General features: G+C 34.1%; 1 protein-coding gene across 2 annotated transcripts in view; it reads right to left on the minus strand.

Annotated features, from left to right (window-relative positions):
• Positions 1–22,751, minus strand: part of LOC128998493 (sperm-associated antigen 1-like) — a 30,911-nt gene extending 8,160 nt beyond the window's left edge. Inside the window, exons 1-7 of one of the 2 annotated variants that reach the window (XM_054424648.1) lie at positions 22,609–22,751; positions 16,435–16,594; positions 15,255–15,383; positions 12,290–12,473; positions 10,100–10,261; positions 7,664–7,791; positions 2,891–3,000 (exon numbers count right to left, since the gene is read on the minus strand). In XM_054424648.1, the coding sequence (XP_054280623.1) occupies positions 2,891–3,000; positions 7,664–7,791; positions 10,100–10,261; positions 12,290–12,473; positions 15,255–15,383; positions 16,435–16,594; positions 22,609–22,625 (890 nt within the window). In that variant the 5' untranslated portion in view covers positions 22,626–22,751. Of the gene's footprint in view, positions 1–2,890; positions 3,001–7,663; positions 7,792–10,099; positions 10,262–12,289; positions 12,474–15,254; positions 15,384–16,434; positions 16,595–22,398; positions 22,572–22,608 lie in introns of those variants that run through there. The other variant, XM_054424647.1, reaches the window with a different exon arrangement.
• Positions 22,752–23,975: the final 1,224 nt, after the last annotated feature.

Here is a 23,975-nt window from a genome sequence, read left to right on the forward strand (position 1 = left end):
CTTCTTGCCTATTTCATAATTTTTACTTGCAGCATCATGTTGTTAAGCATGTTGCCTATTTTATTTTATCGATTTTATAAATAAAGATATGTTTGGGTGTAAACAAATAGAAACCTTTGTAAGATTTAAATACTGAATAACTTGTATGGCTAAGCAATGTCTCAGTGTATGCCATGTACTTGGATGGCAATAACCTGTAAGGCTAAGCAATGTCTCAGTGTATGCCATGTACTTTGATGGTAATAACTTGTATGGCTAAGCAATGTCTCAGTGTATGTCATGTACTTGGATGGCAATAACCTGTAAGGCTAAGCAATGTCTCAGTGTATGCCATGTACTTGGATGGCAATAACCTGTAAGGCTAAGTAATGTCTCAGTGTATGCCATGTACTTGGATGGTAATAACTTGTATGGCTAAGCAATGTCTCAGTGTATGCCATGTACTTGGATGGCAATAACCTGTAAGGCTAAGCAATGTCTCAGTGTATGCCATGTACTTGGATGGTAATAACTTGTATGGCTAAGCAATGTCTCAGTGTATGCCATGTACTTGGATGGCAATAACCTGTAAGGCTAAGCAATGTCTCAGTGTATGCCATGTACTTGGATGGTAATAACTTGTATGGCTAAGCAATGTCTCAGTGTATGTCATGTACTTGGATGGCAATAACCTGTAAGGCTAAGCAATGTCTCAGTGTATGCCATGTACTTGGATGGCAATAACCTGTAAGGCTAAGCAATGTCTCAGTGTATGCCATGTACTTGGATGGTAATAACTTGTATGGCTAAGCAATGTCTCAGTGTATGTCATGTACTTGGATGGCAATAACCTGTAAGTCTAAGCAATGTCTCAGTGTATGCCATGTACTTGGATGGTAATAACCTGTAGGCTAAGCAATGTCTCAGTGTATGCCATGTTCTTGGATGGTAATAACTTGTATGGCTAAGCAATGTCTCAGTGTATGCCATGTACTTGGATGGCAATAACCTGTAAGGCTAAGCAATGTCTCAGTGTATGCCATGTACTTGGATGGCAATAACCTGTAAGGCTAAGCAATGTATCAGTGTATGCTATGTACTTGGATGGTAATAACTTGTATGGCTAAGCAATGTCTCAGTGTATGTCATGTACTTGGATGGCAATAACCTGTAAGGCTAAGCAATGTCTCAGTGTATGCCATGTACTTGGATGGTAATAACCTGTAGGCTAAGCAATGTCTCAGTGTATGCCATGTACTTGGATGGTAATAACTTGTATGGCTAAGCAATGTCTCAGTGTATGTCATGTACTTGGATGGCAATAACCTGTAAGGCTAAGCAATGTCTCAGTGTATGCCATGTACTTGGATGGTAATAACCTGTAGGCTAAGCAATGTCTCAGTGTATGCCATGTATGTACTTGGATGGTAATAACCTGTATGGCTAAGCAATGTCTCAGTGTATGCCATGTACTTGGATGGTAATAACTTGTATGGCTAAGCAATGTCTCAGTGTATGTCATGTACTTGGATGGCAATAACCTGTAAGGCTAAGCAATGTCTCAGTGTATGCCATGTACTTGGATGGTAATAACCTGTAGGCTAAGCAATGTCTCAGTGTATGCCATGTACTTGGATGGTAATAACCTGTAGGATAAGCAATGTCTCAGTGTATGCCATGTACTTTGATGGTAATAACTTGTATGGCTAAGCAATGTCTCAGTGAATAAATAATATAATTAATGTCAATCATTTGAATAATGTCAATAAGTTATATGGATACTGATAGTCAAAGTAACAGTATCAATGTAACAGTCAACTACGTATATGGATACTGATTCAATAACGTATGGACACTGATTCAAAAAGGTATTTAGATAATGATTCATAACGTATATATGGATACTGATTCAAAAACGTATTTAGAAACTGATTCAATAACGTATTTGGATACTGATTCAATAACTTATGGATACTGATTCAAAAACGCATATGGATACTGATTCAATAACGTATATAGATACTGGCTCAATAACGTATGGATACTGATTCAAAAACGTATTTGGATACTGATTCAATAATGTATGGATACTGATTCAACAATGTATGGATACTGATTCAAAAACGTATTTGGATACTGATTCAAAAACGTATTTGGATACTGATTCAATAACTTATGGATACTGATTCAAAAACGTATTTGGATACTGATTCAATAACGTTTATAGATACCTACTGACTCAAAAATGTATGGATACTGATTCAAAAACGTATATGGATACTGATTCAATAACGTATATAGATACTGATTCAATAACGTAAGGATACTGATTCAATAATGTATGGATACTGATTGAAAAACGTATTTATGGATACTGATTCAATACCGTATATAGATACTGATTCCATAACGTATGGATGCTGATTCAAAAACGTTTTTGGTATATGTATTTTTGATTAATCCCACAACCCTCAAATGTAATCCCGTCCCAATGATCAGGAATATAAGATCCAGAACATTTTTTTTAAGTTTTGGGACCCGTTCATCCCTAATTTTGAAAGGTTAGATTATTCCCGACTTTCGGCCGAAATTCATGACTTTTTCACGACTTTTCCTAACCTTTCAAAATCCCAGACTTTTTCCCGAAATTCCCGGAATTCCCGACTGGTAGACACCCTGTATGGGAACTTCCACTTTTATCTTTATCAAAAAAGTAAAACAGAATTTTGTACGTGCAAGTCTAGTTTTGTCATGAACCACAAAGGACGCACACAATAAAATTGAGAAAATGTTTCTTATATTTCATGACACAGTTAATTTAGCTTTGCTAGTAGATAATACAAAATACATGGATATACTGTAATGTCAACTAAATGTATCATGCAAAATTTAATTGAACACAGTAGATTACCTGACAGGTCGTGGTAGAGTTAAGATTTGCTCCCTCAATTCTTTAGCAATGTGTTGAGTAACTAGGTGCTTCGGCTCCTGCTTCAATATGGCCGCCATATCCGCGAGAGCCTGAAATAGAAAAGTAAGGGTTAAATATCCTCAAGCGTTTTCTTGGGATCACATCATTTGTCCGAGTTTTCAACTGTCCGAGTTTGTTACAAATTACAAAATATTTGAAAAATCATTTGTCCGAGTTTTCAACTGTCCGAGTTTTGATAAATAACTAATAATAATTAGATAAATCAACTGTCCGAGTTTTCATTTGTCCGAGTTTTTAAATTATTTAAAGAAATATCAAAATATCATTTGTCCGAGTTTTCAACTGTCCGAGTAGGGGCAACATCAAAATGTGACACTGCGCGCCGAGACTAGCGTGTCTAAAGCGCCTGTTCAGAAGTCGATGTGAACCCCTTCTGTGAAGGAGTCAGGCATTGTGCGAGCCGCGAGAGCCCCTCACGTCGAATTAAGAAAAATTATTTTATTTTTATATAAGACTAATTTTACAATTTTTAATTCTAAAATTAAACTCTCATCACCTAACACAACCAACCAAACTTGCTGATAATATAAAATACCCCCGCAATTATTATATTATCAGCAAGTTTGGTTGGTTGTGTTTGGTGATGACAGTTTGATTTTATAATTAAAAATTGTAAAATTAGTCTTATAATAAAAATAATATAATTTTCTTAAGTCGACGTGAGGGCCTCTCGCGGCTCGCACAATGCCGGACTCCTTCACAGAAGGGGTTCACATCGACTTCTGAACAGGCGCGTTAGACACGCTAGTCTCGGCGCGCATTGTCACATTTTGATGTTGCCCCTACTCGGACAGTTGAAAACTCGGACAAATGATATTTTGATATTTTTTTAAATAATTTAAAAACTCGGACAAATGAAAACTCGGACAGTTGATTTAACGAAATATTATTATTATTTAAACCATACTCGGACAGTTGAAAACTCGGACAAATGATTTTTCAAATATTTTGTAATTTTTAAGAAACTCGGACAGTTGAAAACTCGGACAAATGAACCTCACCCCGTTTTCTTATCCGTCGATAACTGTTTTTAAGAAACAATTCACTGAATGGTTGGTGGAATGTGGTTTAGAAGAGTTAGAACTCCTTGCCACAGCTCAATAGTCAGATTTGACATTACCAACTGTTTAAAGCCACGTTCCATTTGTTATTACAAATGCTGACACACTTGTCAACCCACATTCGTGAGCTACGCCTGTAGTGAGGATGGGATTACTACCTGTCGTAAGGTGAGGACTGTTCACACCACCCTTATCGCTTTATAGTCTATCTTTTGGATTTAGTTTATTTTAGAAAGCGATGGTAGATTGTTATTGTTGAGAGTGGTACAGTTATAAGTTTTTAGTTGCATATTGATCAACAAGTTGAGACAGTCACAAGGACTGATTAGAAAACAGAGGAAAAGGCGCTTTTGGGTAAGAAAATGGATACTTGAAAAGTATGCAGAGGTGCATCGATTGATTTCATCGTAAAGTGATCGTTCAGCAGTTTACTGCAGGAACACAATTTCATTGGCTTGTATTTTAATTAAACGTGTTCCCGATGGATCCGAAATAGCATACTTAAACACTAAACAAAAAGGCACAAACAAATGCTATGAATAAACAAAACACCTTAGTGGAGGTTATTAGGCAAGTAGGAAATAATACTTCATCCACATTTGCCTTACAACATTGACAACACATTGATTGATTTTAAACAGCGCAAAACTATTTCATGAAGTCTGCGTATCAGCTTAGCATTTTTTTGATCATGCAAAGCAGCTATGGCGGATTTTTCCAGTGGCTCGGAATTATTCTAGTTTCTAGTTTCACAGTTGCTTACTTAATTTCTACACTCAACAGACATGACAACAACCTTTTAAATGGAATAAAAAGTGTTTTTGACCAGAGCTGGCTTTTTGAGTGTTACGAGATTTTATGTTGGGCAGTAAAACTGACCATCTGTGCAGATGGAACGTAGAATGCAAAATTTACCTGAGCTGCTCTGCTTATGACCATAACCGAATTTATATTATTTTATTTCTAATTCTTATTTTACAGCTAACCAACCGATCGACTAAAAAACATATCCATAGTCTTTCTGATCGCAAATTGATGACATTTGCTATAATGTAATTTTTACAGAGGTATAACTTTTAAGCAGATGCATAAGATAACAATTCTCTGTGATGAAATCAAAGCGTGTTGTATTTAAATTTGACTTTGAGCATACCTTTCTCCAATTTACACTCAGTCAAATTTTTATGGATTTTACTTGATTCTCTATTGCTTAGGTAATTGTTGTACACATATTTGGATAGAATAAGTTTAATCTGAACTGAATTATGGATTGTCCATAAATAAATATTAAAAAATAGCCTATGGAAGCTGGACATTTTTTATCGATTAATTTACATTTGACTTAAAGCATTCCATTTTGTGTAGAGTTTCCTAAATCCAGAAAAGTTCTAGATAATATATGGCAAAACTATCTTTTGTAACGTGATTATATTCTACTTTTGGTAATATACTATGTTGCATGGCAAGCCCTTGATTTAAAAATCCTACATAACTGATATTAGTTATTATATTTATTAATGTTTTGGTAAATACTTAATTTGGTCTGGAGGAATAATAATAGGGAACAAGGAAAAACCAAGAAGAGAATTTTCTAAGGAAGAAGATATAGTAGAAGGATAAGCAAGACATGTAAAAAAATAGGAAGAACTCTGGGTTAAAAAGAATAATGTCTGGAATCCTAACTGGAGGAAGACTTTTGGGATGACCAAGACTGTGATAGAGGGACTATGTGGGAAGAGACATGAGAAAGATGGGAGTAGAGAAGGAGGGGATGCGAAAATGAGTGAGGTTGAGGCAAATAATTATCAATGCCAAAAACCTTTTACGATTTAAGTGGCTATCATAATAATTATAAACATCGGATATTTCATACAATAAATAGTATTTTAATGAATGGTCATTTATAAATCTCCATTCCAAAGTATACAAAAATACTAGTTATATTCACACTGAATAAAACAATTGGTTTGAAAATGCTCATGCATTGGACTAAAATACTATGCCAAACATTAGTTTCAACTTTACACCAGGAACATAATGTCACATTTCACATTTTTTATGCTTTGTATTGTTTTGAAAATAAGATCATTTATTTCCTTACTAATATTTATCATAAGAATTTTATCATTTGTACATGGTTTATTTACTTGTTTATCCACATGTACAAAATCAACAGATAAAATGGTTTTAAGTTTAATATTTCTCATTACCAAAGAGTATAAACACAGCCAACACTTAAATTTAAACAACAATTTGATTGCCAGTACATCAATAAGTCGACATTGTAAAACCCAGAGCAGTTTTAAAGTCGAAAGGAGTAATTCAACATTTCATTTTTAGTAGTACTGTTACTATTTGTGTTTGTGTTCCTTTCTACTTCTACTTTTATTTTCTTCTAAACCTAAGTGTGTTTATTCGTTTTAAAAGAAAGAGAAGATTCCCCAACACTCAGACGAATAATCTCTGTAGGGAAAACTTCCAACATTTATCTTTCATGTACCGGTACCACTAATGAGGAATTATCCATAAACAAATCTTAATTGGCTTTCCTGTCAAAATCCAAGTTTTAAATTCAAGAAACAACATGTAACAAACTTACAAGTCTCCATATTAAAATTGATATACCAAAATAAATAACTGATTAGTGTCTCAGTCCACCATACACCCATTATAGATTTAAGTTATCATACCAAATATAATTATACTTTAAAAGGTCCTAAATGAAAATGGACTGAGGTATATGAAATTATATCCACGCCGGAAGCTATTGTGCTGATTAACAACAATAGTGAGGAAATTTTCATACTATCACTGCAGAGTCAATTTAATTCATCAAATTCATTAACAAGATATGATTTTTTATTACATTGAAAGAAACTACTTATCACAATTACACAACAACTTGTGTTCAAATATATCCCCACCCCTGTTTCTTTTATTCTTATTCTCCCTGTATCCAATCAGCTGTTTATGTTAATTTGGTTTTCATCTCCTACTGGTTTTTCTAAGGTACAGTAAACCTTCATTTATCAGATGGGGGAGTTGTCCAGATTAATGAAAACTCCATATAATAGTTTTTTAAGTTTCAAAATCTAAGCACTACTCTGAGACTGTTTGAGCTCATCTTGTAAATAATAAAAATGTTTTAAGGAAAAAGACTTTCAAATGTAGTTTTTCTAAATCTAAAAAACAGCCAGCAGTTGTGCGCAAAAATGGACAGTATTATAGCTACTTTTTGCGGACAACGATCATGGCTACTGCTTGTACCAGAAAATCAGATTTTCAGATTTTTGTTGTACCTGCATTCAGATTTTTGGAGGCAGGGAGAGAACTGGTAGTGGTAGTGCATGGGACTTCCTTCCCCGAGGCCAGGGTTCAAAACCTGCCAATTACCGATGGATTTTATATTTAAGTGATAAACCCGAAACCCTAGGACTAGCCTGAAGTAATGTGAAAGACAATCCCAAGATAGAGCCTAGCGTACCTAAACGTGAAGGTAGGACATAATATGAATAGAATTCTCTCTACCCAAATGCTTAGAGACGATTGTTTGCAAACAGCAGCAACACAACAATGCTGAGTAATTTATAGTGGCTCATTCACTAAAAGTAAACAATGTTGAACTATTTACCTCTCTGAATTTGTTCTGATGTTGAAGCGCAACCCCTCTTCTGAAGAGAGCTTTAACATTGTCAGGCTCCAGAGCGAGAGTGCTATTGGCATCAGAGAGTGCCGCAGCGTACTTGCACTGCTTTAGATCTGGAAACAAAACAATTCATGATGCGTTTGATTTATAACATGTCTACTATTTCACTGCAAAACATAGTTTAGACTAGTGATAGTCTAAATTAGACACTCTTAACCTCAAAACCTAAACGAAAACATGAAAATCTGGAAGGCAATAATACCATCTCTTAAGACCAATCCAACAGTTTTTTTTTTAAGATGGGAACCAGCCTACTTGTACCATTTATTACAGATTGCAGAAATCCTTCTAATCTCACTTTGAGATTGCAACAACAATAAGAAATTCTGAAAATACAGAAAACTTTTATTTTTATTATATTATGCTTTTAAGATTAGTCTCTTTTAAACTTCTTTTCTCCGCTGTGGTCACAGTCGACAACACAGAAGATCACTTCAGTATTGAGCTTTTTAACTGATGTTTCCTTTCAATCTACTCTCAAAAAGTCTTTTATTAGGATAAAATATCAGTGTTACATCGTGTGAGCCTTTATTGTGTATCTATTGGGCCCTAAACTGATAGTTTTCTCAGTTTTAATGGCTAGACTCAATCCCTTACCAAAAACTATTTAAAATAGAGATTGGTGACTATTCATTGCAACTTTGTCACACCCTAGTAAGATCTATGGCTTTAGTAAATCCAACACTAAGCAGTGTGTTTGTGTAACATATGAATATTGCTGTAGTTGTATTTATTTTTTGTCTAGTTTCAGTAGAACATCACTAATCCGACCTCGGATGGTCCGGCTCCTCGCATGGTCCGACCGTGCCGCCGAGACAATAGGCTTCCGCTATCATAACCTCATTGTCCAAGAAAAATACTAGAAAGTTTTATAGAATGTGTTTTTTTTAGTGTAATGACTTAAAATTCGTTGTACATTTAACTATTTCTGCCCATTATTTATATGCAGTAGGCTCCCACATTATTGTTTTTGAACAACCACAGTTCATTTGACAAAAATAAAATGGAAGCAAAATAAAGAAATGTTGAACAATGCTTCAAGGTCAAGCTATTTGTTTGCACTAAAAATCGTCTGCTCCTTAGACCTTTAGAAACATCTGTCTGCTGTGCGCTTGCTTTGTCACAACATTTTGTGATTGGGTATTTGGTAACCATGACAACTTTAGTAGCCTGTGATTGGGCGATTAGTAACCATGGCAACCTTTTGAATGGTTGGATGAAGAGAAACTCAAGAAGGAATAGAAGAACAAAAAGACAGAATAATAAGGGATTTTTTTATGTCATTGTTATCTTTATCAGTGAATTTAAGGTGATTTTAATGTTTTTATAATCTATAAGTGGGCTACTATTATTTCATACTTTTTTATGCGTTACTTATCTAATGTTTTATCAACATTCTTCTGTCGTGAAACAGCGTAGCAGTAGCCTACACAACAGAATTATCATGATTGTGCAAAAGCCTACTAATTTTATTTAGATGATGTAGTATGCAAATTATCACATTTATGTCCATTTATACACAAAATTAGGCGTTGTTTATGAGTTAGAAATGTCATGTTGGATTAACCATGGTTTTCAGTTATCCGTGGTCTGTTAAAAATACAGTTTTACTATGTTTTTATGTCAATAAACACGTTCCTCTAATAATCCGACCTTTATGCTGTTTCGACCTTGCTCCCGGCCCGTAGGTGACGGATTAGCAAGGTTCTACTGTACATCATGCCACCATGTTACAGTACTATATCGTACCATTTTCAATAAATGGCATTGGCTACAAAACATCACCTGATTCCCTCTCCATATACATCACAACATCATCCATGTCTATTCGTCTATTCGCCACAGTCAACCTCCAGCGGTTCAACCCAAACTTGCTGTTTGTATCCGAGTCAAAGAAAAGTAAACTATTGAAACAATAATGTCCATTTACTAGAGTCATATAAAGTTGTAAGTGCAAACCACAAACACATCAGTTGCACCAGATCAGTTGTATCAGATGCACTTAAAATTAGCCTAATTATGATTTAATAAAAAAAGGGAAATAGTGAATTATCTAGATTTACAGTTGTTTCCACCATGATTTCAAAAACCTCACATTTTGATAGTAAATTAGCCAATTTTAATGTTAGGCCTACATACTTCAAACGTTATAATGATTAATTTACGTTTCAATGCTGTAATGCAATGTGTTTTTAACGTAGAAAACAACTTTCACTAAGATGAATATAGGCTACTATAACTTTGTATCGTATCATTTGATAACGCAGGTAACAAAACATGTAAATAACCGTACAAGGTAACTACACACAACAAGGTAACTAACCTATCCATTTTTTTATCCATTCTTTACATGATACTTACAGCATGCTGCTCTATTGTTGAAAGCCTTAGCTGTTGGCCATATTGCTATTGACGCGGAGTAATATTTTTCTGCTTCGATGTATTCTTTTGCTCCATAGTATTCGTTTCCGCGGTCCTTTTCTTTTTCGGCAAGTGCTTTTTTTTCTGTCTCTGACAGTTTTTCTGAAATATTTCAAAGTGTGAAAAATTTGTCTATTAGCTTATACTAAGCGACGAGCGGTACTAGCCAAATGGGTGTTAAATATTTTACCTATGGGTTAATTAAACTAGCCTTTTCAATTCAGTTATTAGAATTGAAAAGATTCACTTTAAAGTATTGTTTAATTACTTAACAAAATTTTTTGTTAGTTTACAGTACAAGTTTGGACCAATGAGGATCAAGGGTCACCACAACAAAGTTTTTACGATTAATTGTAGACCAAAATCTTACATGGAATAAGCATGTTGACCAGGTAGTCAACAAAATGACTTCTGGTATCCATGCTAGGCCTATTTAATTAATAGAATGTAAAAATTTTGGTCAGTAGAAACATTTAAGATTATTTATTTTGCTTTTATCAAATCATCAATATCTTTTGGCATAAATATGGCTGTACCTTGAAGCAAAACTTGGATAGAATTCTTACGCTTAAAAAAAGTGCAATCAGAATTATGTTAAATTTAGAATGGGATACTTCTGCTCGTCAATATTTTAAAAAAATGGGATAATGGCTATATAGTATTTACGTTTTTCGTACAATTTTACACAAAAAAAGACTATCTAATGCTAATTTGGTCCCAAAACTTGGTGATAGTCATAATTATTTTACCCGGAACAGAAATGAAATTGCTGTCAGTGCCCATAATTTGGAGCTCTTAAAAAAAAAAAACACCTGTGCAGGGAAAAGGTTTTTGGACAAACTCCCAGCTAAGGTGAGGAATATTGATAACATTTCCAAATGTAAAAATAATAAACTTAAACATTTGTTAACAGATAAAACACTTTATGGTTTCGATGAATTGTAGGTTAGTTTGATTTAGTTTTAAGCCTAGAGACGCCATTCAATGTATGCGACTGTATACCATATGAATAAAGATATTTTTTTCATTTTATTCATTTCATTTCAAGGATTGAGAGAAAAGAAGTAAAATTGTAATGCCTTGAACGTCAACTTATCAGCTGTTAAGGCCAATTTAACTGATTATACAATGAGTGAGTGGTTGGGACAATGAGTCTTTGCATGAGTCAGTGACAATGAGAGGTTATAAACAAAAACATAACCTCTCTTAGACGTTATGGAACTTGCGTAATTAGCCTTTAAGACACCCGTAGATGTTTTAAAGGCACTCGCCAAGGGTCGTACCTTAAATTTTCTACTCATGTCATAAATACTATATCAACGCGATCGTTGTGTAAACTATTATGCAGCAGATTAAAGCCGGGCAGCAGATTAAAGCAATGGTGCATAGAACAGGTGTGATAAAATACTTTTCCAGATTGAGGTTCTTACTTATGTGGCAGTTTTTTTGTAGGCGACTGTTAGAAAATTATTTGGTACAGCTTCTACAGTCCCAAATGATTCTGAGATGTTACACAATATTTTAGACGGAGAATACATTGATTCTGACCAATCAACAGGCGACAGATCAATTTGGAGCTATCCTGTAATACTATGGGTTGGATTTGTAATTTAGCTCAACACCATTAAATAACTACAACTTTAAGTTTGGTTTTGATAAGTTAGTTATTGAAAATAAAATATCGTGCTATTTAGTCCAGGAGGCCAAAAAACCCCTGGACAGAGCTGTTAAAGGACCAGATCCTTTTCAGCCGAACAAGCATGCACCTTTATTTTTCACTAATTACAATTTAGGCTCTAGATATCAAAATTGATTGATGGAATCGCTTTTAATTCAAATAAATCTAGTACTTGTTTAGGAGTAATATAGATATTATCTAATAAATAGTTAAGAGGGATTTGGCCTACTTATGAAATTTCAGTGGATTGTCAGAAGTAAATTTACAGCTAAACATATGGTATGATATGGTAAATTACAATACATACATAAACTATTTTAAAGCCTATTACAATGAAACTATCTAAATACTAATATTTTACTACTAATATCTAAATACTGAAATCAGAAAGGTTATGAATTGCATTGAAAAGCACTAATTAACATATTTTAACTAGGTTACTTGTAATTTACCTGCTTCTTTAACAATCAGCTGAAGCCTCTCATTTTCCACCTCTTTTAACCTTTTCACTTCTTTTTCTTTCCCAATATCTTGTTGAACCTCCAAATCCATCTTTACAATTTCGGTATCAGCATCATATTTATCCCATGTGTTGTAATCCGTGATTTGGGGTTTGGCTGTCTGTTTATTCGCTGTCTTAACATTTGTTAAATTATGTGACAAAAATTTAACTGTTGGTTTGGTAATGATGTTACAATTTTTAAGAAGGTTAAATTATAAACAGTAGCCCTATCCATCAAATATGTAAAAAATCTTTTGCAAAGTTAATTTTTTGAATTGAACAATGTTATGAATGAATGAAAACTTGTTACTATGTCAACTAGATGTCCACCCAAACTGGCATAAATATAGGCATTAGACCTTGATGAGAAGTCAGCCTTGATAACAAGTTAATTTGTAAATGCCCTAGTAGACCAGGCCCTGGTGGGAGTTGAGTATGCAAAATTATTCGGATGCACTTTTTCTTTTGACTGTTGTTAAGGACACTTTGGATAGTAAGAAAACGCATGTTGCCACGATCGGCGTTGGTCGAGTACCAATATGGCGGGCCACCTGCCCTGACCTTGATCGAGAAAAATTCTAATAATTCCATTGTTTTTCGTCCGATTTTGATAATTTGTTTAAAGTTGAAAAGAAGAAGAAATTCTTCAAAAGTCTATATTACACTTAACGTTCAATCCAGTTTGATAAAGTGATAAATTAGATTTTAATAAAGATTTTACTTTTAAAACAGATTAAATGTACGTTGAGGTGATTATATTTAAGTTTTTTTAGTAGGGATGGGTAGCAGAGAACAATTTCAGTTCTGGCGGGGAACATGCAACTTGAGGTGGTTAAAGTATACAAGTTCCAGGACGTAAAACCGTCCAGACCCCAATTTTTAAGGACCTTGGTCATCCGCGATGACGTCATCAAGATGGCGGCTATAAGAGGATCCTGGGTTGCCATGAATTGGTTATAACATCCAAATGCCTGAACCGATTTTAATAAAATTTGGCATACAAGTGCTTCAATCAATACATTATCTCGGCCCAGCTTGGCAATGGTCGAGTTTGATCAAGTCGTTTCAAAATGGCGGCCGTTAATAGCTAAAATAATAAAAATGTTTTAGTGTTTTGTGTTCTCAACTCCCGCCAGAGATCTGCAGCAACTTATTCATTTTCCTTGCAATCATAGGTTGTCATTTTCATGTCTGCATTTTATGGAATGGTCAAAATACCCCCACTACTACCATCCCTACTATATTGTCTTTGATAGCTACGGAAAACTTTTACCTGTATGTTTTAATATATTTACCCCTGGAAATTAGTAATATATTATAAGAAATTATGGTTAAACTGTGTATTATAAATTGTATAGTAACATTAAATCATGATTTTGGACATATTTCGTCTTCGTCAGTAAAAACTAAAATATAATCACCTCAACGTAAGTTATATTTAATATGTTTTAAAAGTAAAATCTTTATTAAAATCTAATTTATCATTTTATCAAACTGGATTGAACGTTAAGACTTTTGAAGAATTTCTTCGTCTTTTCAACTTTAAAAAAATTATCAAAATCGGACGAAAAACAATGGAATTATTAGAATTTTTCTCGGTCAGGGCAGGTGGCCCGCCATATTGGTACTTGACCAACGCCGATCGTGGCAACATGCGTTTTCTTACTGTCTAAAGTGTCCTTAACAACAATCAAAAGTAAAAGTGCGTCCAAATAATTTTGCATACTCAACTCCCACCAAGGCCTGGTCTATTTGATATCAAGGTTGAGATAACAAGTCTTATTTGATAATCCCTATGAGAGCCTTGTTACAGTATCGAGGTTCTATTGTATTGAAAGGTGAACATTTTTTAAGTTCATACACATGTTGCTTTCAATTCAATTTTCCCAGGTATCTTTTACAATAACAATATAGCACTCAGAGGAGAATTTATGTAATTTAATATTTGAGTACTTATTAACCCTTTCAGTGCTAGGCCAATAATTTGTATTTCGTAAGACTTTTTTGTTTGCCTTTCAATTCCATTACCTGTTGTTGAATTTTAACTGTAATGTTGTCACTATTTTATTAATTAGGCTAATTTTGAATAATAAGACAATAAGAAAATATATAACAAAGATAAATCCCGGTATTTGTAGTAAACATCAAATAAAACTTAGTATTTGTTGTAATTTTCCTGGTTTTCCTATAAATTTTTATGTTCTGATAGCATTGTTTGAAACCAAAATCTCATAAAATCAAAAGACATATAGTTTACAATGTAATATTGAATTTAACTTTGATTTAGTTTGACGAGGTTATCGTAATATAGCCAATTTAGGGAAAATATTGTTTTGCAGCAAAGTCTCAGGAACACATTTATGATCACTGTTGTGTTTCAACTGAAAAATATCATCTAAATAGTCCGTGACGAACTAGTGCTGCTACCTAGTAAGGCATTGAACAACCATCTGTAGCGCTATCTGTTCGCAATCGGTGGCGTCACCTTAAATACCAGTTTTTGACTCCCCAGTCTTCAAGCACAGATAGCCGAGAAGGCTAGGGCGTGTGTCACTTGGCCAGAGGCATTCATCGGCTCGGGTTCGATTCCCGTCCTGTGTGGCAAATAATTGGTGACCTGTGTGTTTGTAGCGATATACTACAACCACTGGGGCATAGTGAGGTGTTCATAATCCTTGGTTAGACATACACCTCGAAATCATCGGATTGGGCGAATCTTTTAGCCAAGTGGTTGTTAGTGTATCCTATGAACATGCAGGTCACCAATGTCCGTTTTGCTACTTTTTGTTAAAATAACCTTCCTCTCTATAGCCTATCCCTTAGAGATTTTTTAAAACAACGATATATCGTTTCATAGCACTGAAAGGGTTAATTAATTTAATTGTTTTATTAATTGTGTAGGCCTACACTCTTACCTTTGCCATGTTACTTTTTCCATTAGGAGGTTGCCTTATTGGTGGGGCATCAATTCCACCAACACTATTATTATTGTTGTTTTCTTCAGTGAGTCGAAGATCCCTAACAGATATGTCTCTTTTCCAGTTCTAAAATAGACCAAATTAGCCTTTTAGTATTCATCTTACATGATAATTTTTTTTTTTTATTTCTGTAGGTAAAACACTTCTTTAGCTAGGCACTTCATAAACTTAAGGTTGTAATAAATAACCTTCAGTACAGTAAACTTGTAGTAAACTCTAAAATTAAACATCCTATATACATGGCTCTAGCTTTGTTCATACTGTGAAGACTTGGCAATGCACCAGGGACAAGAAGAGCAAGTAAATGGCAATCATTGACTTTATAATTCATAGTCTGAATCTCGGGTTCATTCCGCAATTCAACCTCCAATAGTGACATCTATCAACTTTGAAGCTAAAGCAATTAAGCAGCGTCGGCTGCCGTGAATGTTCAATCTATTGAAACCTAATCACAGGTTGCATATCAAGGAAATGTTTTAACAGTGGAAAACTCCCCTAGGGTATTATAGTTACACCCACTGCTTGCACATGGTAAGAGTTGTTGACAATTAGAGAAAGTATGTGTCAGATTGCAGATTGCTGTTACTGTTTATTTTTACTGTCATAGGTGAGATATTTTAAGGTCATCCCAATATATTGTGGGTTGGGGTTGTGTTGTTCTACACCATCGACTATAATTTTTAAGTATAAGATAAGCTTGTCTGCATTCAAGGGAAAGCACGAAACTTCAGTTTTTAATGGATTTTAAGCTTCCAAAAATATTTTTCGTTCTAAAATATTCTTTGGTGGTTATGAAGTCATTAGTTAGTGCTTTCTGTACTTGAGGTAGCCTATTTAGGCCTACCTGCTAAGCATATACCAAGGCAATATCACGAGCACTGAGAAATGTCTTAAAAAATACTTGACCATCCCCGCAGCACGCATTCCTTGAGGTATCTAACAGTACTTTTCCTGTGTCCCAAATATCCATTCATAATCCCTTCTAGGTGACACAATTTTTATACAATAGGACACAATATGCCCTATTACTTTATTTTCTAAAATAGGTACCGATGAGATTTGCGAAAATTAAAATATTTGAGGCAACAAAGAAAAGAAATATTTGAAAATGACTTACCGAGACATCACTTGTGATAGTATTCCATTCTTCAGTAGAGAAATTATGGTTGATTAGAGCTGGCTCTGTGATGCGCAAATGTCGATTGTTTGGACTTAGAGTTTGCAACCTTTCTTCTGCTGTCTTTTGCAGATCAGGGTAGTAACCTTCTTCACCAGACCTAAACAAACAGTTACGTAGCTTATGTACCGTATTTATTAGAAAAATATAACAATTAATAAGTTAAACAATTAAACTTAGATAAACCTTAAGAACAGTTCTCTTGGATGAAACTAATACTTGTAGTCTCGATCATCGGAAACTAATCCAGTCCCGGCAAGGTCAGATAAGCAGTAAGCTCGATTCAAAATAAAAACCTTTATTGTCCCTGTTCGTCAACATCTACACAAATGTAAAAGACAACATCAAAGTACATGGTAGGCCTAGTTTTAACACAATATAAGGTCAGTCTCGGATGTGAAAAAAATTGGTAATCTAGTTAAGTTGCATGAAACAAAAGAGTTAGGCCTACAGACAACGAGTTGTGCAGATATAAAAAAAGTAACTTAACATTAAAATGTTAGACTGAAAAGCAACAAGTTTTATAAAATTTAACACAAAAAATAATAAAGAACATTGTTAATATGTTTAAATCAACAAATGGATATTGTCTTTATTTTCTTCTATTGAAACCACTAACTTCTCCTATTTTGGGGCCTTTATCGCAAATTACATCAACCATAACCTGGAAAGAACAACTACTTTTATTTCAATGGTAAAAGATTCACAATAAAACAATACTGTCCACTGATAGGTGTATCTGCCATAGTACTTTGGATTATTATATTTTTTTTATGTTTGTCAAAACTTAATGGTAAATCATAAATGAAATTAAGTAGATTCACAACCTTTAATTTAAACTGATGTCCATAAAACATTATGCATTTTTTAATCAGGCTAGCAAACTTTTTGGCTAATATTTTTCTTATCTTGTTGTTCTACCATTTTGTTCTGATCAATCAGAATGAAATGAGATTCAGGAGTACTTTTTTACATATGTAGGCTATATCTGAAGAGTTTCAAGAGTTTGTAGCATGTTCGATACATCTTGTACTGTCCGCGAGAGTAAAGAAGTCCCCTGAGCTCTGGCCTATTCGTAGTTTGAAGGCGTTACGCTTGAACGTTTAGCGCGACAATTATAGCCGTCTTCACTCTGCTCTGCTAGTTGTTAGGCTTAATTTTTGTATGTAATATCTGTATGATTTTTATAAATCTATGTCATAATATTTTTTTGCATAGTCATAAAATCGGTGGAAAACCATTTTCTAGTGTTACTAAGACAAACTAATAACCTTTCTACTTTACGATTTTTGTTTAGTTAAATGTAATAATACGTTGAACAATACCAATAAATGACTATGACCAATGACTATGACTGAATTTGGAGGGAAATTTGGCAATACACGCAGGGGCGTCGCCTTGGGGGGGGGGGGGGTAGGGGGGGAGCCTCCCCCCCCTAGAATCTGGGAAAGAGAAAAGTTGGGAATTTCCTTGCCACGAGTTGGGACAGTTGGGAAATCAGATACAAGAAAAATATATTTTTAAAGTAAATAAAATTTAAATATTTGCGCAAATCCATCAAAGATCAAAATTTCTTTGACTTGGACGAATAAACTTGATGTTTCTTTGATTTCATTTAACTTTGATTAAACTAGGCTAAACCATGGCTAAACACGTCTTATTTTGAGAAATCAATAATCAATTAGCGGTATAGTTTGTTGGAATTTCGTTTACGAGAAATTTTATTCCTTATTGGACGTATGTTGGCTACCTTGATCCTGTCCTGTGTTAATAATTTTCTGAATGATTCGTCTGCGAGACTGCGAGTTTGAATTTTGAAAGTGCAAGCGATGTAGCTCTTCAGTTCAATTATGTTGTTAGTTAGTGTTTACAAGAAATTCAAAAATATTTTTCATGTCAGTCACATGAACTATATTTTGTACCTTTTTTTGTAGTATTTGGAGCACGCTAACTGACAGGAGTACTTGCTAATAGGTAAATTAAAATAACATTAAAGATAGGTTTTGTATATCGGTATTACCTTTAAAACTCTCATTGAAATATTTATTCTCTGAATATATTTTAGAATATATATTTTTTTTATCTACTAAAGTTATTTATCATTCCTAATTAAGAATTTACAAAAATGAATCAACTAATCACTCTGAAACAGATCTACGTAGACAAAACATAACCTAAAATTTAATGTTTGACTTTCACGTTTGAGTTTGATTTTTGTCTAAGTTCTAGTTTGATGAAGATGAAGGTTAACATTTTTATTTTATGTATAAGTTTATTATCAACCTAGTTGAAAGTTTTTATTTTATACAAGTCTTATTTTAGGTTTATTCTTTTCTAGACTAGAATAATATCATTCACAACACTGATATTAATATTTCATCATTACAAACTTGTTTAGGCCTAGTTGTAAGTTGTATGAAAGTTAAAGTGTTGATCTTAACGTCAACTTCTAAAAGTATTTTAATTTCATTATTTTGTAACAAAATATTTTTTTCTAGGCCTATACTAATTTGTACTAGGCTTATTTTATATCCCTAAAATGTTACACTACTACTACAATTTTTTGTAAAGTTTTTTGGATTTGAAACAATACTTATTCTCTTATTCAAGTTTTTGAAGTCATAAAATTTCATTATGAATTGGTAGAAGTATTAGACGTTTTTTGAATTGAGTACCTAATTTTGTATATATGTAAAACTAGGTATGTTTTTTTAATGCAAGTTAATAGATACTGAATTGAGTGTGACTGCAGCAGTGTAGTATAATAATTTGTAGATTTTTAAAAATAGTACAGAAATTTTTTTTTTTAATAGTTGGGAAATCTATGTTAAGCAGTTGGGAAATTTGAGGCTTCTCCCCCCCCCCCCTTAGAATTTAACCACGCAACGCCACTGAATACACGTTGCCTAATCCATTTTTCAAAGTTGGAAACATTCATTTGGCCATGATTGTCACCACCTTTGGCACTGTTTGCCATATACATAAGCCAACCCCCCTGCAAAACCCCTTCGTTTGACCCAATGTCTGACAATCACGCAGTTTGACGCGTTCATATCAGGTTTTATTTATTTTACATACCAACGGACAACTCCATTTTTACATTCATACAACAAAACAAGATGGAAACAATAATAAATAAAAATAATGTAGCATTCTCTACACATTATTGTTAACAACATTTACACACCATCGACGTCTACACTGTGCCAACATTTCTGGAACGTTAAATTACTGTCCTTCCAATTTTCGTCCAGATATAAAATTTTCCTTTTTTGTTCCCTTATTTCTTATCTCTCGCAAATACTTAAACCTCCAATTAACAATGTCAGGCCTTTCAATGAAACATTTTCTTCTGACCACATTTTTTCCACTTGAACGTATCTTTAATAGTCGCCAAAATGCCCATTTGCTCCATTTAAAATTAATTCTTTCTCTCAAAATAGGTAATAGTTTTTTACATGTAGGGACAATTTTTTGTTCGTGTAAAAATCGCGTATTTAATCTACGATTACACGCATATCAAAGCTATCTATTTGCACTTTATGGTTTCAGCCTTCTTGCGTTTTTTCCCGGGTGAACATATTTTTGTATATTAGCACCACGTTTTCATCCAGAGCTACAAGGACCGTCCATAACAAAACAGAACTCACTACGCGAACACAGGAGACTGCACTGAATCAAATGACGTGACCACATGATGATAATCCACTTACTAAAACAAAGATATGAGTAATTATGTTTACAACAGTTGTTTACATACAGACATCGAGGCGAGGCGCCCAGATGCTTAGCGCCTGCAAATAGTGCGCGATACCCTCCAAACATAGCTGCGTATCGCTCTGGCTCAAGGGACTTCTTTACTCTCGCAGACAGTATATGAATTTTAAAATAGCAACCTCTTTGTGGACACTTTGTAGATTATATAAATGTAATCAAAAACAAAATGTGCTTTTTTTGGCCACTGGTGACATCAAAATGAATTTGTAGTTATTGGTAACATTGACACTAACTATTAACTAACTAACTAATTGGTCCCATTTCATGGTCTTACCATGCCACCAACAGCAGCAATAGCTTTTCACTATCAAGGAAAATCACTAACATGAAGTAGGACTAGGTTCAGACTATTTAGTCTAAGCACTCAATGCAAAACATGAAATTATACATCTGAAAAAGCAATGAGTGCTATGGCTATACTTTTTTAAAACCCAGAGTAAAGTGGAACCAGCAGTGGCGGATCTAGGACCTTGACAAGGGAACTGGGGTGAAGGGGAGTCCAAGGGTCTGTTACCAAAAACTTCCTTTACGTTTTAGGACAAAATGTAACTTATGTAATTGAATTAATTTTTCCAGGGCTCAAAGGGGGGGACTTTGGCCACTTAAACCCCCCCACTGGAAACCAGTTGACCTAATAGCCTCTATTGAGTGCCCGCAGGGCTGCATAGATGGCCTAGTCAATGAGTAGGTAGGGGTTTCAATTCCAGGATCCTCGGATCCCAAATCCCATTAAGGTTTAAAACCCTTAAAATCCCAGGATTAGCATAAGGTAATTTAATTTCAGAAATAACTTAACAGGATTACAATAGGTATCAATAGTTTTAATTCATTTTTTGTTAACTTTACGACACGCAGACAACGCATTCAATTTTAAACATAAGGTGGCAAACAGTGATTAAAGTAGGCCTAGGCATATTATTTTCTTATTTATACCATCTTATCTTTGTAATTTGTTCAAGACTAGTGCACTATTAATAGGCCTAATGCTTTGTACCTACACACTCTGCTGCATGAATTGATGTTTTGTAATTTTTATCTCCAAGTGTTATTTTGCTATCATAAAATTTTTACGGTACGGTAGGTACTTTGATATCATACGGAAGCCACCTAAAGATATAGGCCTAAGATAAAGGTATTAGGTAGATATAGGCATAAAGCGTGATGCGGCGGTCATGTTAGGTTGGGTTATCATTAGAAAATAAGACTCATCTGATATCGTTCAATTCATAAGGAAATGAGAAAAGTCCTGCAAACATATTTATGATAACCCAACCTAACATAACTGCTGCAGCACGCTGTAAAATATGTGGCCTCCGTACAATAGGCCTACCAAAGTACAATTTTTTCTGCTGCAGCTGATTTTTCCCTTTTATATTTTTTTTCCTTAGAAGTTAACTTATTTGTTTTATTGAACTAAACAGTGATAGGGTATTTGCGTTTTCGTTTTAACCCAGTAACTTAACTAGTCAAAGCACATAGATGTGCAATTTAGCGAGTTAAGTGTATGAAAAGTGAAGGTGACATTAAAATGCGAGTGCAGTTGCTTGGGTTTTCTTTTTCTGTGTTTCATAAATTCTACAATGGTCAAAATGTATAGGCTAGGCCCTAAGTTACTTTAACAAAAAAAATACTGTTAAAAAATAAGAATATGCTGATATAATTAATGTCCAGTATTTTAAACTCCTGTTCATTTAGATAGTAAATTACTAAACTTCATGTGAATAGTTAAATATTTGGACACAAATCTTACATAACTTACTAGGTGGGTTAGGCTAGGTGTTTCTAAGAATTCGCTGATTGACTTCAAAATTCCTATTGATAACTTAGAAGAGTAAAACAACGTTTGGTAGCCTATGTTATGATAGATTTTACGTTCAACTTTTTTTACTAAACAAATTTGCACAGAGATAGAAGTGACCAGGCGACCACCTGAGTAGCACTTCGCGCACTCAATGGAATTGAGTAGGGAGGCTATTGGAGCGGTCGACTTGTTTCCTTCTTGCTCTGGGGTGAACAATATCCATAATTGTGCTTAAACTAAGGTGCAGCTTTGCAAATAGTTTAGGCTGCAGCCTAAACCTAGGCTACTAAAGCAGCTCATAAAAACAAATTAAAAAATTGTCTCACCTTAATATTTTTACAATTCGTTCAAGTTCTTTGACGTCCTTACAAGCACCAATATATTCATAGCTCAAGTTATCAATAGGGATTCCATAATTTGCTAACAATGACTTTTTCTTTAAAGTAGGGTTAGATCTAGAAACAATTCCGTTTTCTTCAATCATGATTAAGGTTAGTAGTTGTGTATTTCCTTGAATTAAATTTGGAGATACTTACATTGATATAATTACCATAACAACGTTTTTTTTTATATAATAGATATTAATTTTAAAATGGTTTAAAATACGCAATAATTCTGACTAGGACTAGAATACATGAAGATGGAAATAAGAAGAACGTTCGCGAATCAGAATCAGAATCACGACACGAACCTCCAACCGAGTCGACCAAAAGGCGAACAGCAACAGAAACATAAAGTACCAGACCGAACCGAGACCGGAGTACCGGACCAGACCGAGACCAGAGAGAGGCCACTCCAGTCCAGAAATGAAATTCAGAAATAGAAAGGGTTGCCAACGATATATCGATATAACTAAATACTCGGTATTTTGCCACCGATGTTTTGGACTTGCAGTCAATTAGGAAAGTAAATGTTTTTGGAACATCGGACTTTTTCTTTTCCTAAAATGTTAAAAAAAGAGCATCTCCTCGTCACCCACCACAGCAAAGCAAACCGTCAGACTAGGCGAATTTACCTGATTGTATATTTTCACTAAAATAGATATTTGCAAATGGCAGATTTATTCCACGGCAATCGTGTCTATTCCCTATAAGCATTAGGTAAGAGAGTACTTAGGTTTGCTGCTACAGGGATGAGGGAAAGTTATAAAATGTGTTTTGTCAGATGTTTGGTATTAAATAAATTTGTCAAATTAAATCAAAATACAGTAAGAGAAGTCATATTCATACACAAGCAATCTACTACTGTTAACTTATTCTTCATAAAAATAAAATAGTAGTTTAAATTTATTTATTTTTTATTTTACCCGTAATCGTTAAGTGTTTAGCAATGTTTTAGTGTATGAAATTATTTGTCGTTACGTTCTACAAAATGATATGGAAATAAATTGCTATTTTTTTATTAGGGGTTCAGGTACAACTTGTGTCAATATGGTGATCTTATAGAGACAATACACTACGAAAAAAGTTATATCATTTTGAAATGTGACAACGTCTACATTACAGGATGAAATTACTCATTCAAAATTATTGACCTTTACGATTAAAAGAGTTGTATTTTAAGTTCATCAACTTTTGAGTTAATTGTTTCCAAAAATCTCCTTTCCTTTTATTTAGCCTGTGTCTTGGCACATAACGATCACAACGAACGACACAAAAACCCTCTCGCTTGAATTAATCTGAACCCGTCGATATTAAGAATATATCCATAGTAATTCTTGTGTTGTAAAGCAAAATCGTTTTGTATATTAACACTGTATGTGAGTTAAGACTATTTTTATTTGAGCCTTAGAGCAAGGTAATAACAGCATGCTTACGACAAAGTCACGCTGATACAAGTAGTTGTATCATCATGAACTTACCAACAGAAGTAGACTTCTAATCTCAATGTAAAATCTGAAGTT

The sequence above is a fragment of the Macrosteles quadrilineatus genome, unplaced genomic scaffold (assembly GCF_028750875.1).
Source record: "Macrosteles quadrilineatus isolate MER2022 unplaced genomic scaffold, UCM_ALF_1.0 Scaffold_7__1_contigs__length_78375512, whole genome shotgun sequence".
In the NCBI taxonomy this organism is placed as follows: domain Eukaryota; kingdom Metazoa; phylum Arthropoda; class Insecta; order Hemiptera; family Cicadellidae; genus Macrosteles; species Macrosteles quadrilineatus.